At 63.9% G+C, this 13,589-nt stretch overlaps 1 protein-coding gene across 1 annotated transcript in view; it reads left to right on the top strand.

Annotated features, from left to right (window-relative positions):
- Positions 1 to 13,589, top strand: part of DNAH17 (dynein axonemal heavy chain 17) — a 33,740-nt gene that overhangs the window by 17,782 nt on the left and 2,369 nt on the right. The window contains exons 46-78 of the mRNA XM_074922060.1: positions 151 to 358; positions 438 to 603; positions 1,149 to 1,251; positions 1,409 to 1,556; positions 1,862 to 1,953; positions 2,122 to 2,283; positions 2,431 to 2,595; positions 2,721 to 2,912; positions 3,283 to 3,549; positions 3,951 to 4,112; positions 4,618 to 4,851; positions 5,024 to 5,188; positions 5,282 to 5,377; positions 5,468 to 5,685; positions 5,911 to 6,118; positions 6,370 to 6,485; positions 6,755 to 6,947; positions 7,036 to 7,271; positions 7,545 to 7,667; positions 8,285 to 8,489; positions 8,860 to 9,024; positions 9,173 to 9,313; positions 9,475 to 9,645; positions 9,785 to 9,907; positions 10,075 to 10,268; positions 10,358 to 10,506; positions 10,600 to 10,727; positions 11,163 to 11,390; positions 11,831 to 12,022; positions 12,249 to 12,428; positions 12,747 to 12,929; positions 13,065 to 13,247; positions 13,396 to 13,539. Of these exons, the coding sequence (XP_074778161.1) occupies positions 151 to 358; positions 438 to 603; positions 1,149 to 1,251; positions 1,409 to 1,556; positions 1,862 to 1,953; positions 2,122 to 2,283; positions 2,431 to 2,595; positions 2,721 to 2,912; positions 3,283 to 3,549; positions 3,951 to 4,112; positions 4,618 to 4,851; positions 5,024 to 5,188; positions 5,282 to 5,377; positions 5,468 to 5,685; positions 5,911 to 6,118; positions 6,370 to 6,485; positions 6,755 to 6,947; positions 7,036 to 7,271; positions 7,545 to 7,667; positions 8,285 to 8,489; positions 8,860 to 9,024; positions 9,173 to 9,313; positions 9,475 to 9,645; positions 9,785 to 9,907; positions 10,075 to 10,268; positions 10,358 to 10,506; positions 10,600 to 10,727; positions 11,163 to 11,390; positions 11,831 to 12,022; positions 12,249 to 12,428; positions 12,747 to 12,929; positions 13,065 to 13,247; positions 13,396 to 13,539 (5,640 nt within the window). The remainder of the gene's footprint in view (positions 1 to 150; positions 359 to 437; positions 604 to 1,148; positions 1,252 to 1,408; positions 1,557 to 1,861; positions 1,954 to 2,121; positions 2,284 to 2,430; positions 2,596 to 2,720; positions 2,913 to 3,282; positions 3,550 to 3,950; positions 4,113 to 4,617; positions 4,852 to 5,023; positions 5,189 to 5,281; positions 5,378 to 5,467; positions 5,686 to 5,910; positions 6,119 to 6,369; positions 6,486 to 6,754; positions 6,948 to 7,035; positions 7,272 to 7,544; positions 7,668 to 8,284; positions 8,490 to 8,859; positions 9,025 to 9,172; positions 9,314 to 9,474; positions 9,646 to 9,784; positions 9,908 to 10,074; positions 10,269 to 10,357; positions 10,507 to 10,599; positions 10,728 to 11,162; positions 11,391 to 11,830; positions 12,023 to 12,248; positions 12,429 to 12,746; positions 12,930 to 13,064; positions 13,248 to 13,395; positions 13,540 to 13,589) is intronic.

Genomic DNA, 13,589 nt, shown 5'->3' on the forward strand with positions numbered 1-13,589 from the left:
GGGTTGGGATAGAGCATCTTCCCTTAGCCCAGCTGGCACTGCCGGGCAGGCAGGGCTTCCTCCCGCTGCCCTCCCGGGAGATCCCGCCTCTGCCTGCCCCCGGCGCCCCGGGCAGCACGAAGGGCTGTGGGGCTGACGCGGCTCCCCCAGGCCGCCGTGGTGCACACGACGGAGACCGTTCGCGTCCGCTACTTCATGGACCTGCTGATGGAGAAGCGGAGGCCGGTGATGCTGGTGGGGAACGCCGGGACGGGAAAATCGGTCCTGATGTGGGACAAGCTCGAAGCGCTGGGCGCAGACGAATACCTCGTGCAGTCTGTGCCCTTTAACTTCTACACCACCTCGGCCGTGCTACAGGGTAAGGCTGGCCCGAGGCGGCGGCCGGCCCCACGCCGGGCGCTGCCCCGCTCACTGCCCACCCGCTCCTCTCACTGCAGCCGCCCTTGAGAAGCCCCTGGAGAAGAAATCGGGGAGGAACTACGGCCCCCCCGGGACCAAGAGGCTGATCTACTTCATTGACGACATGAACATGCCGGAGGTGGACAAGTACGGCACCGTGGCGCCGCACACGCTCATCCGGCAGCACGTGGACCACGGGCACTGGTGGGTGCCCGGCCAGTGGCCCCCCCGCGGGGCCTCGGTCACCCCCTTCCCGGCAAACCCCCGCAGTGCCGGCACCGCTCCCACCCCGGCCGTGCCCCACCCGTGCCCCCTCCTGCACTGGCGGGGCCGAGTCGCCTGTCCCCCCCCAAGCCTGCTCATTCCCGGAGCTGCGGGGAAGGTTTTGGCCAAGGAATGGGAAAACTCTGCTGGCGACCCCGAAGCCCGTCCAGAGCCAAGAGCCCGGCTGCAGCCCGGCGGGGGGGTCCCGGTGGGGGTCCCGGTGCCTGGCGCTGCGGTGCCGGCGGTGGGGGGGTGCTTGGGAAGGGGGAAGAGGTGACAAGTGCCAGGTGTCACGGAGGGGTTTGGGGCCAAGTCTGGCCATGGGGCGCGGGAAGCATCACCGAGAGCAGTGCCAGGCCTTGCCCAGCACCGGGGAAACGGGGATCCCTGCTCCCGTGTCCCCCCCGATGCAGCTCCACGGGGGCACAGCCCAACTGGAGGAACCCACCCCCGGGGAAAGCGTCACAGTGCCAGTCCCTGCGCAGGTACGACCGGACCAAACTGACCCTGAAGGACGTTCACAACTGCCAGTACGTGGCCTGCATGAACCCCACCGCCGGGTCCTTCACCATCGACCCCAGGCTGCAGGTACGCGGGGCCCGCAGCGCCGGGGGCTGCGCCCTGGGCGGGGGGGTCGCTCCCTGGGACCGGAGGCCAGAGCGGGTGGGATGAGCCGGGGGCCGTCTGGCTGCATGAGCCCCTGCGGGGAAAAACCTCCGGCCTGAATTCCTGCCCCTGGCTGCAGCGTCACTTCTGTGTCTTCGCCCTGAGCCCCCCTGGCCAGGAGGCCCTGCTGACCGTGTACGGCACCATCCTGGCGCAGCACCTGGCCCTGCAGAGGATGCCGCCGGCCGTCCAGAAGCTGCAGCCCCAGCTGGTCGCAGCCGCGCTGGGTGAGCCCCTGCCTCGGCGGGGAGGGGGAGGTGGCCCCCCCAGCATGGGGAAACCCAACCGCTCCCCCATCAGCTGGCGCCCTGGGAGCCCCGCGCCACAGCCCCGCACAAATGAAACCTCAGCTCCTCCTTTCCTCCTGTTCATGTCCAAAACGCGGCACCGTGTCCCTATAAATTCAGACTAAAGCCTCAGGCTTGTCCTCCGGCCGAAGGTGCCGAAGGGGAGGGTGAGCCAGGCTCAGGGGTCCCGCCGGAGGCTGCCGTGGGGCCCTGCCCGCCCGCTCACCCCCGTCTCCTGCCCACAGCCCTCCACCAGAAGGTCGCTTCCACCTTCTTGCCAACAGCCATCAAGTTCCACTACCTCTTCAACCTCCGGGACCTCTCCAACATATTCCAGGTAGCGGGAGGGCTGTTTCCTTCTCAATTATTCCTTTCTTTCCTTCATCACGCATCCCTGCGGTGCACCATGTCCCACCATGACCTCTTCCCAAAGCCAACCTTTACACCCAGCTTTGAGTAGCAGTAAAGTAACCCCCGAGGACTGAGGGACTCGTGTGTCTGTCAGGGTATGTTGTTCTCCACCCCCGAATGCCTGAAAAGTCCCGTGGACTTGGTGCGTCTGTGGCTGCACGAAGCGGAGCGAGTGTACGGAGACAAGCTCGTCGACGAACAGGATCAAAAAGGCTTTGGGAAGATACTGGTGGACACCTGTAAAAAGTTCTTTGGTGTAAGTTGTGCTGGAAAGTGAAGGAGCGTCCCGGCCCTGTGGGGCTGCGCTGCCAGGCTGAGCTCCCCGGCACGGGCCCGGCGGGGGGACGGGCGGCGGCACCCCGGGCGCCCCCGGCTCAGCCCCCTCTGGCCTTGGCTCTGGCAGGAACTCGACCAAGACGTGGCGTTGGCCAAGCCCAACATCTACTGCCACTTCGCCCAGGGCATGGGGGAGCCCAAGTACCTGCCGGTGCCGAGCTGGGCGGCTCTGAGCAAGCTGCTGGGGGAGGCCTTGGACAGCTACAACGAGGCGAACGCGGCGATGAGCCTGGTGAGCGCCCGAGGCAGCACCGCGACCGCGGCATCGCCCTCGCTCGGGTCTGTACGTCTGGGGGGTTTTGCTCATTTTCCTGCTGCGATTCAGAATATCGAACCTTCCCCTCCTGTTTTGTTCAGGTGCTCTTTGAAGACGCCGTGTCTCATATTTGCAGAATTAGTCGGATCTTAGAGTCCCCCCGGGGCAACGCGCTGCTGGTGGGGGTAGGGGGCAGCGGGAAGCAGAGCCTGGCGCGGCTGGCAGCCTTCCTCAGCAACCTCAGTGTGGTTCAGATTACGCTGAGGAAAGGATACGGCCTCCCGGACCTGAAGGTGCGAGCAGCTCTCCTGACCCCGGGGCCAGATCTGGCAAAGGCGCTGCCAAGCTCCGCGGTGGCTCCGGTGCCCGGGGCGGGCGCGGGGCCCTGCTCCCCTCTGTGCACCCCCTGACCGGCTCAGAGCTGCTTTCCGAGTCCTGCCCGGGGGGCCGCAGCGTTTCCCCGGCCAGGGACAGACAGGAGCCGCTCCCGAGGGCAGGCGCAGTGTCGGCAGCGCTGGCAGCCGGCCCCGAGCAGAGCACCCAGCACCTTCCCAAAGGCACCCTCCCGGCTTTCCAGGGGTGCCGGGCCCAGCCGGTCCCTGCAGAGAACGGCTCCGAGTGGGTTTAAAACCGGGGGGGTGACGGTTTCCCTCTCCCACCCAGCTGGACCTCGCCTCCCAGTACATCAAGGCAGCCGTGAAGAACATCCCCACCGTGTTCCTGATGACGGACTCCCAGGTGGCTGATGAATCCTTCCTGGTCCTGATTAACGATTTCTTGGCGTCCGGGGAGGTGCCGGGGCTCTTTCAGGATGAGGACCTGGAAAACATTATCAGTGCCATGAAGCCCCAAGTGAAGTTCCTTGGATTGCAAGATACAAGGGAAAACTGCTGGAAATTATTTATAGAGAAAGTCAGGCGTCAGTTAAAGGTGGGTGTTCCGCCGGGGGGGGGTCAGGGCTCCTGGTTTGCCAAACCCAAAACCTATGGGCAGACAGGACACGGAAAACCGCGGTGTCATTACAGGATGATGGGTTTGGGTGAAACACGTTTTCAAAGGCTCCTCCACCAGCGGTGCACCCTGGGCAGGGTGGGGGGAGCAGCCTCCACAGCCACCCGCCGGTGCCACCGAGGGGGACCCAGCACCGGCCCCGCCGAGAGGCGTGGGGTGCAGGCACAGACCATCGCCCGCCTACTGGGGAGGGGAGTTAATGGCTGGGAGGCGAAGTCCTGATCGCAAGAGCTTGCAGCGACTGTCCTGCTGCCCCCGGCGCGAGCTCAGCCCCCGGCGGGGGGGGGGACACCCCCCTCACCCGCGCTGCTCTGCCCCAGGTCATCCTCTGCTTCTCCCCCGTGGGCTCAACCCTGCGAGTGCGGGCCAGGAGGTTCCCTGCCGTGGTCAACTGCACGGCCATCGACTGGTTCCACGAGTGGCCACAGGACGCGCTCGTGTCCGTCAGCAGCAGGTTCCTGGAGGAGACGGGGGACATGGAGGTAAGCTGGGCACCGGGTCAGCGCCGCCGTGCCTGCGCGCAACCCCCTGTCCTGCGGGCTGCGGGGGAACGGCCTGCGCCTCTGCTGCCCTCCCTCCTGCAGTGCCCGGGGATGGGGTCTGGGGAAAGTCGCAGCCGCCTCCAGGCCCCAAACTGTGCAGGCGGGACGAACCTTTCCTCATTTCCCATTTGTCCTTAAAACAGCCCCATAAATAACAGCCTGGGAACAGCAGCTTTTCCCCAGTGCAGCCCAGGTTAACCTGGGGGATTAGAGCCAAGAAAACCAGAGCTGGGCTTAAGAACCAGCATCGTTAGTGCCGTGATTACTCACACGTCGTGGCATTTAACGAAAAGCAGCACTTTGCCTCCCGGCCTCTGCGCCTGGACGTGGAACCGAGGCTGCGGGAGGGCTCGGTTCTACGCCAGCATTTCCCCGGACCCGCTCAGCGCAGCGGGTCCCTCTGCTCCTGCCAGAGCCTCACCCACCCCCTGTGCTCCTGCTGCAGCCCGCGGTCAAGGTCTCCATCAGCCAGTTCATGGCCTACGTCCACATGAGCGTTAAGGAGATGTCCAAGACCTACCTGGCCACGGAGAGACGCTACAATTACACCACGCCAAAGACCTTCCTGGAGCAGATAAAGCTCTACCAAAACCTGCTGTCAAAAAAACGGAGCGAGCTCACTGCCAGGATCGAGCGGCTGGAGAAGGGGCTGACGAAGCTGCAGAGCACGACGTCGCAGGTGCCTGCCCACAGCAACGCTTCTGCTGCGGGGCCGGTGCCAGGGGCCAAGGGGACGAGCGTCCCCACGGGGCGTCACGGTGGCCACGACGTCCCCAGGCCACACCAAGCCACCGTGGCCAGGCTGGGCAGGGCTGGGCAGACCAACCCTTGGTCCTCTCTCCCCTGCCAAGGTGGACGACCTGAAAGCCAAGCTGGCGGTGCAGGAGGCAGAGCTGAAGCAGAAAAACGAGGATGCGGATAAACTGATCCACGTGGTGGGTGTCGAGACAGAGAAGGTCAGCAAGGAGAAAGCCCTCGCTGATGAGGAGGAGCTGAAGGTCCAGGCCATCAACACGGTGCGTGGGGCTCAGGCGGTGCCCACCGCGCCGGGGCCCAACACGGGACAGGGCAGCACGAGCTCACCCCGCCCCGTCCCCTCGCCTCCACAGAACGTGTCCGAGAAGCAACGAGCCTGTGAGACCGATCTGGCGAAAGCGGAGCCGGCGCTCGTGGCCGCCCAGGAGGCCCTCAACACCCTCAACAAGGTGGGCGACCCCTCAGCGGGAAGCGGGTCCCTGGTGGGTGCTGGCATCCCCACGCCGGGGGACGCTCAGTGGCCCCTGGTCCCTTCCCAGAACAACCTGACGGAGCTGAAGTCCTTCGGGTCCCCGCCCCAAGCGGTGGTGAACGTGACAGCGGCTGTGATGGTTCTGACGGCCCGCGGGGGCAAGATACCGAAGGACAAGAGCTGGAAGGCAGCGAAGGTCATGATGGGAAAAGTAGACACTTTCCTTGACACCCTAAAGAATTTTGACAAGGAGCACATCCCCGAGGCCTGTCTCAGGGCGTTTCAGTGAGTCCGGGGCCAGTTCCCGTGCCCTTGCCAGCGCCGTGCCGCGGGGCTGCCCCGGGCAGGCGTCCGGGAGGGACCCTCACCCGGGGGTTGGGGGCAGGAGCAGCGCCCAGGCGGTGGCTCTGCTCTCCCAGCCCGGTGCCCGCCGGCAGCCCGAGCCCCAGGAGGAGCGGGACGGGGCTGCCGCAGCGCGGGGCCGTAGCGCAGCGTGTTCTGCCGTTCCAGGCCCTACCGGTCAGACCCCAGCTTTGACCCGGGGTTCATCATGTCCAAGTCCACGGCCGCCGCAGGCCTGTGCTCCTGGTGCCTAAACATTGTTCGCTTCTACGAGGTCTTCTGCGAGGTGGAGCCCAAGAGGCGGGCGCTGGAGGAGGCCAACGCCGAGCTGGCGGAGGCACAAGAAAAACTCAGTCGCATTAAGAAGAAAATTGCCGTAAGTGTTTCCCCCTCCCGCAGCCCCCAGCTGGCGCCTGCTGCGACCCCACCAGCCACCAGCAGCTCGGCTGCGGGTCACGGCCAGAAGCCAAAACGGAGTGAGAAAGATTCTTATAACTGATAAAACGTGGAGCCCGGCTGCAAGAGCTGCGTCACCACAACAGGGGCTGCTGCAAAGCTCCTCGGGGTCCACAGAGCCCTCCCTGGGCCTGGCAGCTCACGGCAGCCGCGCTCTGTTGTCTTTTGAAGGACCTGAACGGCAATTTGGCAGCTCTCACTGCAGAGTTTGAGAAAGCTACAGCCGAAAAAATCAAATGTCAGCAGGAGGCTGATGCAACCAACAGAGTCATCACGTTGGCAAACAGGTGCGGTGCAAACGCTGGCTCCAGAGCCCTGGGCCTGTGCTGCTCCCTGGCACGGCCGGGTGACAGTGACACAGGGGCTGTGGAAGCATCAGGGTCCCCCAGGCCCTCCCCAAATTAAAAACAAGTATTAACTGGGCCAGAAATTCAGAGGGGGGATGGAGCCGTGTGCCCCGGGGGAGGGCAGCCACGGCCTGAGCAGGGGGGTTAATCCTGAGGGCGTTTGGTGATGGGGCATCACATCACCCCACTGTCTCCTCTGACCCCCCCAGGCTCATCGGGGGGCTTGCGTCCGAAAACGTCCGCTGGGCTGAGTCGGTGGAGATGCTCAGGGAGCAGGAGAAGACGCTGTGCGGGGACGTGCTGCTGGTCTCCGCCTTCGTGTCCTACGTCGGGTACTTCACCAAGAAGTACCGGGCAGAGCTGCTGGAGCAGCGCTGGATGCCCTTCCTCCGCAGCCTGGCGGTGAGCGGCCACGGCCGGCCCGGAGGCCTGGGGCTCCTTCCCCCCGCGCCCGCCGGCACCCAGGCGCTCACCGGCCCCTCCCCGGCAGGTGCCCGTCCCCATCACCCCCGGGCTGGACCCCCTCAGCCTCCTCACCGACGCTGCTGACATGGCCGCCTGGAGCAACCAGGGGCTGCCCAGCGACCGCAGCTCCGCCGAGAACGCCGCCATCCTCTGCAACACCCAGCGCTGGCCCCTGGTCGTGGACGCCCAGCTCCAGGGCATCAAGTGGCTCAAGAACAAATACGGGGAGCAGCTGCGGACCATCCGCCTGGGCCAGAGGAGGTGGGTCGGGTGCTGCGGGGCGGCTGCAGGCTCGGGCTGGAACGGCCCCCCCGGTCCCCACCACCCGAGGGGCGCGGGACTCTGCAGGCCGGGGCACCCACGTCCCCCGTCAGACTCGGGACACCCCAGGGCAGCAGCAGTGACGGGGGCACCCGACCCCTCCACGGGCTCTGGGGCTGGTGGAGCACCGGGGGGTCCCGCCGGGGCGCAGCGGCTGGAGGGCGATTGCCCCAGCTCGCCCCACACGGCGCCTCCCTCCCCTCCCGCCCACAGCTACCTGGACACCATCGAGCGGGCCGTTTCCGAAGGACAGACGCTGCTGATCGAGGATGTTCCCGAGACGGTGGAGCCGGTGCTGGAGCATCTCCTGGGCAGGAACACCACGAGGAAGGGCAGGTCAGCACACCCCGCTCACTGGTGCTGCAGAGTTTCACCTGCTCCGGGCAACCGCTGCTGCCCCAAAATGCCAATTGCTGCCCCTTTGCATGATGGCAGCTGAGGCCTGATCCTTCCCCACGCACGCAAGAGCCTCTGGCCACATCCCCGTTTTCTGCCGGTACTTCCCAGTGGAGACACTTGTAGCCGATGTGACGGTTTGGACCGTTCTGGGCTGCAGAGTCCAGCTCATTCAGTGGCTTAAGACGAGCACGGTCCCTCGTGAGCCGGCAATAAGGTCCGACAAACCAGGAGGGTTCTCCTGGCAGACACAAGCTATTCCCCGATGGCGCTTTTGCTGAGAACCCCCCTGCCCCACCTCCCACGCCCCACGCGGCGCTGGCAGCCCCCCTGCGGGCAGCCCCACTGCAGGCAGCTGTCCGAGAGCTGCGGGCAGGGCAGCTGCCAGCTCCTTCTGCTCCTCCAGCCTTCACCCTGCCAGGGCTCTTCGGGCGCTTCTGCCTTTTCCTGACCACAGAAATACATCCCCAGGGGGTGGGAACAGCACGTGGGTCGAGAGTTTCTGTCTGTGACAACTTACTGCCGGGGTACACAAATTAATTTGTTTAACTGAACAGATACATTAGGATAGGAGAGAAAGAAGTGGAGTATCACCCACGCTTCCGCCTGATTCTGCACACCAAAAACTTCAACCCTCACTACAAGCCAGAGGTGCAGGCTCAGTGCACACTGATCAACTTCTTGGTGACCCAGGAGGGGCTGGAGGACCAGCTCCTGGCCGCTGTGGTGGCCAAAGAGCGGCCGGACCTGGAGACCCTGAAGGTACAAACCCAGCTGCCAGTGAGACGGGAGTGAGGGCGGCCTGGGGGGGCTGCGGTGGCTTTGCCAGCGCCGATCAGGGCGATGTCACCTCCCTGGGGGAGCCAGAGGGTCCCCTCCGCCCTCCTCTTGCACTGGCGCTTTGGTGACAGCGTGAAAAACGTGGCTGGTTCTCAGAGAGCTGCAGCTCAGCTGACAGGTACCTCGGCGTGCTGCTGGGGTTGCGTTTGTGGAGGGAGGGTTTATGATCAGGAGAAGATAAAACCAGGGGAGCTGCTGGTGGCCCAGAGCCTGCGGCACGCAGCTCGCTGGGGAGCGCCCAGCCTCGGCACCGACCCCGAGTTCTGCTGCGCGACTCTCCGGGGCGTTGCAGGCAAACCTCACAAAGAGCCAGAACGAGTTCAAGATCAAGCTGAAGGAGCTGGAGGACTCCCTGCTCACCCGGCTGTCTGCTGCCGGCGGGGACTTCCTGGGGGACACGGCGCTGGTGGAGAACCTGGAAACGACAAAGCGCACAGCCACGGAAATTGAGGAAAAAGTAAGTGAGGTGCGCCGGAGCTGCGGTGCCAATGGCAACGGGAGAGCTCTCCTGGGCCTCGCCGGGCACCCAGCGCTCAGCAGGAGCTTGGGGGCTGCTTCGGCGTGTGCCGGGCTGCTGGATGACACCCACCGTCCTGTGTGTCGAGGTGAGAGAAGCTAAAGCCACCGAAATCCAAATAAATGTCACTAGAGAAAACTACAGGCCAGTGGCAGAGCGAGCGTCGCTGCTGTATTTCATCCTGAGTGACCTCAACACCATCAACCCCATGTACCAGTTCTCCCTCAAGGTAGATGCGGAGCAGGGAGGGAACTGGTTGGGGGATCTCAGAGATTTGGGGTTTCAGCATTTATGCTGTAACAAAACACCCGACAGCCCAGGGACTGAGCTGCCCCCCCGGGCTCTGAGCTGCCCCCCCAGCACTGAGCTGCCCCCGGGGCTCTTCCTCAGGCATTCCACGGGGTCTTCGAGAAGGCCATTCAGCGCACGGCCCCCAGCGACGACGCCAAGCGGAGGGTGATGAACCTGACGGATGAGATCACCTACTCGGTCTACACCTACACCGCACGGGGACTCTTTGAGAGAGACAAACTCATTTTCCTGGCCCAGGTTGCCTTCCAGGTAATACACGGGGATGTCTGGGGCTGCTGCTGTATAAGACTGTGCGTGGGTTTATGCGGGGTCAGACAGGCTGTGCTCTTACCTCTGTGCGGCTGCTGGATGCTCAGCAGCCCCTCAACTTGTGCTCTCAACTTGCCAGGTCCTGGTGATCAAGAAAGAAGTGAACCCGGTGGAGCTGGACTTTCTCCTGCGCTTCCCTTCCAAGGCCGGTGTCACGTCCCCCGTGGACTTCCTGCAGCCCCAGGGCTGGGGTGGCATCAAGGTTGGTCGGGTCTGGGCCAAGGGGAGCAGGGCTGGGGGTTCCCTGGGGCCTGGCCGCGGCACAGCGCCGGCCCCGCGTGCGCCCGGCTCCGTGGGCACCCCCCAGCCTGGGGTCCCCGAGGGCGAGCAGAGCCCAGGAGTGATCTCCCCGCTCGGCCGGGCCTGAAGGTGCTCTCGGAAATGGAAGCGTTCAAGAACTTGGACAGCGACATCGAGGGCTCAGCAAAGCGCTGGAGAAAGCTTGTGGAGTCCGAGGCGCCGGAGAAGGAGGCGTTCCCCAAGGAGTGGAAGAACAAGTCGTCCCTGCAGAAGCTGTGCGTGCTGCGGTGCCTGCGGCCGGACAGGATGTCCTACGCCATCAGGTGCGCCCCTGCCCGCCCGGCACGAGCCCCCCCCGCGCCCAGCGACCGCGTGCGCTCCGAACTCGCGTTATGGTTTTATTCTTCTGCAGGAACTTTGTGGAAGAGAAGATGGGGAGCAAGTTTGTGGAAGGCAGGAGCGTTGACCTCTTCGAGGTGTACAAGGAGAGCAGCCCCTCCACCGCCCTGTTCTTCATTCTCTCCCCTGGCGTGGACCCGCTGGAGGACGTGGAGGCCCTGGGTGAGCCCCTGCCCACGTGCTGCTGCCGGCCCCTCTGTGCCAGTACGGATCAAAAAGGCGTCTCACGCCGTGGCGGCTCCCTCCCCTCCCCAGGCAAAAAACTGAACTTCACCATCGACAACGGGAGGATCCACAACGTGTCGCTGGGGCAGGGCCAGGAGGTCGTGGCAGAACAGGCCCTGCAGCTGGCAGCCGCGCAGGGACACTGGGTCATCCTGCAGGTGAGGGGGCACCAGGGCGCAGCTCAGGGTGTGCCCAGGCTCCCCCAGCCTCTGCACCCCTGGGGACACCGAGGCCGTGTCTGGGATGGCCAAAGCTCAGGGAGTGTCGGCAGCGGCTCCGCTCCCCTGTTCTGGGTCCAGGCTTGTCCTCGGGGAGGGCAGAGCCGGGAGCAGGGAGGGGACACAGGGCTGGAGCAGGGGGGAGCACAGTGCCCTCGCTCCCTGCAGCGGGGGGACGCGGGGCCAGCAGGCGAGGGCTGGGCACGACGGGCCCTTACCCTCACCCACCCCGTGGGCAAGGCGCCACCCAGGACGGACAGACCGTCGCCGCGCACCAAACCTGCTCCCCAGGGAGGCACAGTGGGAAGGGGGGGAACGAGCCCTTCCCGAGGCTGCGCTTCAGCCCAAGCAGCGCAGGAGGGGTTCCTGTTGCAGAACATCCACCTGGTGGCCCGGTGGCTGGGCGCGCTGGAGAAGGCGGTGGAGCGGCACAGCCGGGGCAGCCACGGCGAGTACCGGGTGTTCCTGAGCGCCGAGGCAGCCCCCAGCCCCGGGGCACACGTCATCCCGCAGGGGCTGCTGGAGAACGCCATCAAAATCACCAACGAGCCGCCGACGGGCATGGAGGCCAACCTGCACAAAGCCCTCGACCTCTTCACACAGGTGCCCACCCCCGCCGCCGGGCCAGCGCGTCCCTGGGGACCCACGGGCTGAGGGTGTCCCTCGGGGGTGTCACTGCAGACAGAGATGCTGAGCCAGGAGTCAGACACCCCCCAGGAAGGCCCAGAGCCCCCATTTGCCAGGACGTGATTCAGGGGTGACCGGAGCTGCTCGAGGGTCCCCAGACCCTCCCCGAGGCTGAATGTGGAGCCGCTGCCCTGGTGCCACAAAGGCTCCCTGACTGTCAGCGGGGCAGGGGGGGGATTTTTTTATAAGCAAACAAGTGCAAAAATTAACCAATTAGCAAATCTTTAAAAGATAGTTTTATGCTTTTTTTTTTTTTTTTTAATAAACAACCTTCGGTTCTTTGCCCTCACCTGTTAAGTTCCCTCACAGCAACATTCACCCATCGCCGACCCGCTCCCCTTTCCGTCCCGCGGCAGGACACGCTGGAGACGTGCAGCAAAGAAACGGAGTTCAAGTGCATCTTGTTTGCGCTCTGTTACTTCCACGCGGTGGTGACCGAGCGGCGCAAGTTTGGCACCGAGGGCTGGAACAGATCTTACCCCTTCAGCAACGGGGACCTGACCATATCGGTCAACGTCCTGTACAACTACCTGGAGGCCAACCCCAGGGTAAGGTTCTCCCGAGTGACCACAGCTCAGCTCAAGACCACGACAAGCCACCTTGTTCAAACAAAGTCATCACTTTGGGGCACAAATGCCTCCTCTTGAGGCAGCTCTTCCCGCCTCCCTGCTCTGGCAGGTGAAGGGGCGACGGAGCTGGGTTGGGGTTGGTTTTTTAAAATCACTTTCCACCTGAGCGAGGAAGCCTGTCCCCAGAATGAGCCTCTCCCTGCAGGTGCCGTGGGACGATCTCCGGTACCTCTTCGGTGAGATCATGTACGGGGGCCACATCACGGACGACTGGGACCGCCGGCTCTGTCGCACTTACCTGAGCGAATACATCCACGCGGAGACGCTGGAAGGGGAAGTGTTCTTGGCTCCAGGGTTTCGGATCCCTCCCAGCTTGGATTACGAGGTAAGAAAGATTTTAACGTTGGAATTTACTGTGGAAAACCACTGCTCTGGATAAATGCGCACTAGTCAAAGCTCCCTCACGCTAACCACGGGGGGATGTAGGGGAAAAGAAGTTTCAATCCTGTGGAAACATGCAGAGTTGCTGCAAAAATAATTCCTGTGGCTGGGGTGGTTTGGGGGAAAACTTAGGTAAGACACGAGTAAAAAACCATCTTGAGTTAAGCACCGCCAGCTGCCTGGGAAACGCCACAAAAGGGTGTTTTCGTTCCTCCTTGGTACCCACCTGCTAAACTAACGCCGGCGCCCGCCCTGCGCTCAGGGTTACCACAGGTACATCACGGAGAACCTGCCGCCGGAGAGCCCCCACCTGTACGGCCTCCACCCCAACGCGGAGATCGGCTTCCTGACCGCCACCTCGGACAGGCTTTTTCGGACCCTTTTGGAAATGCAGCCCAAGGAGTCAGACGCTGGAGGAGTCTCGGGTGTCTCCCGCGAGGAAAAGGCAAGTAAAGTTCTACGCTGCACAGCGACGGCTCAGAGGCCAGGCGGGGATGAGGTGGGGAGGTCATAGCTAAGGAACTGTGAACCCCCAGCATTTTCCCTCAGGTAAGAGCCGTTCTGAGCACCTTCTCTGCAGGTGAAGTCAGTCCTGGACGAGATCATGGCGAGGCTGCCGGAGCCGTTCAGCACGGCCGACCTCACGGCCAGGGCAGCGGACAGGACCCCCTATGTTGTAGTCGTCCTCCAGGAATGTGAAAGAATGAACGTCTTGACCCAAGAAATGAGGCGCTCCCTGACAGAGTTAGACTTGGGACTAAAGGTAGGAGTTAGGCAGCGCGGGGGGACCGTGGGGACGGGCAGGGCCGGGCAGCACCAGCCTCCTGCTCCAGGATGACTCCGAGACCAAACGCTTCCGGCAGCCTCGTCTTCTTCAGACAGAACTGCCCCGACTTTTCTCTTTTGTAAAGGGAGAACTAACGATCACCGCCGATATGGAAGAGCTGGCCAACGCGCTCTTCTACGACACCGTCCCTGCGCCCTGGGCACGTCACGCCTACCCCTCTCTGCTGAGCTTGGGAGCCTGGTACACAGACCTGCTCCTGCGGATCCGGGTGAGCGGGTTTCTTGAGAAAGTTAAAGCAGAGAGCGCAGAAGAATCAAC

The sequence above is a fragment of the Athene noctua genome, chromosome 18 (assembly GCF_965140245.1).
Source record: "Athene noctua chromosome 18, bAthNoc1.hap1.1, whole genome shotgun sequence".
Lineage (NCBI taxonomy): Eukaryota > Metazoa > Chordata > Aves > Strigiformes > Strigidae > Athene > Athene noctua.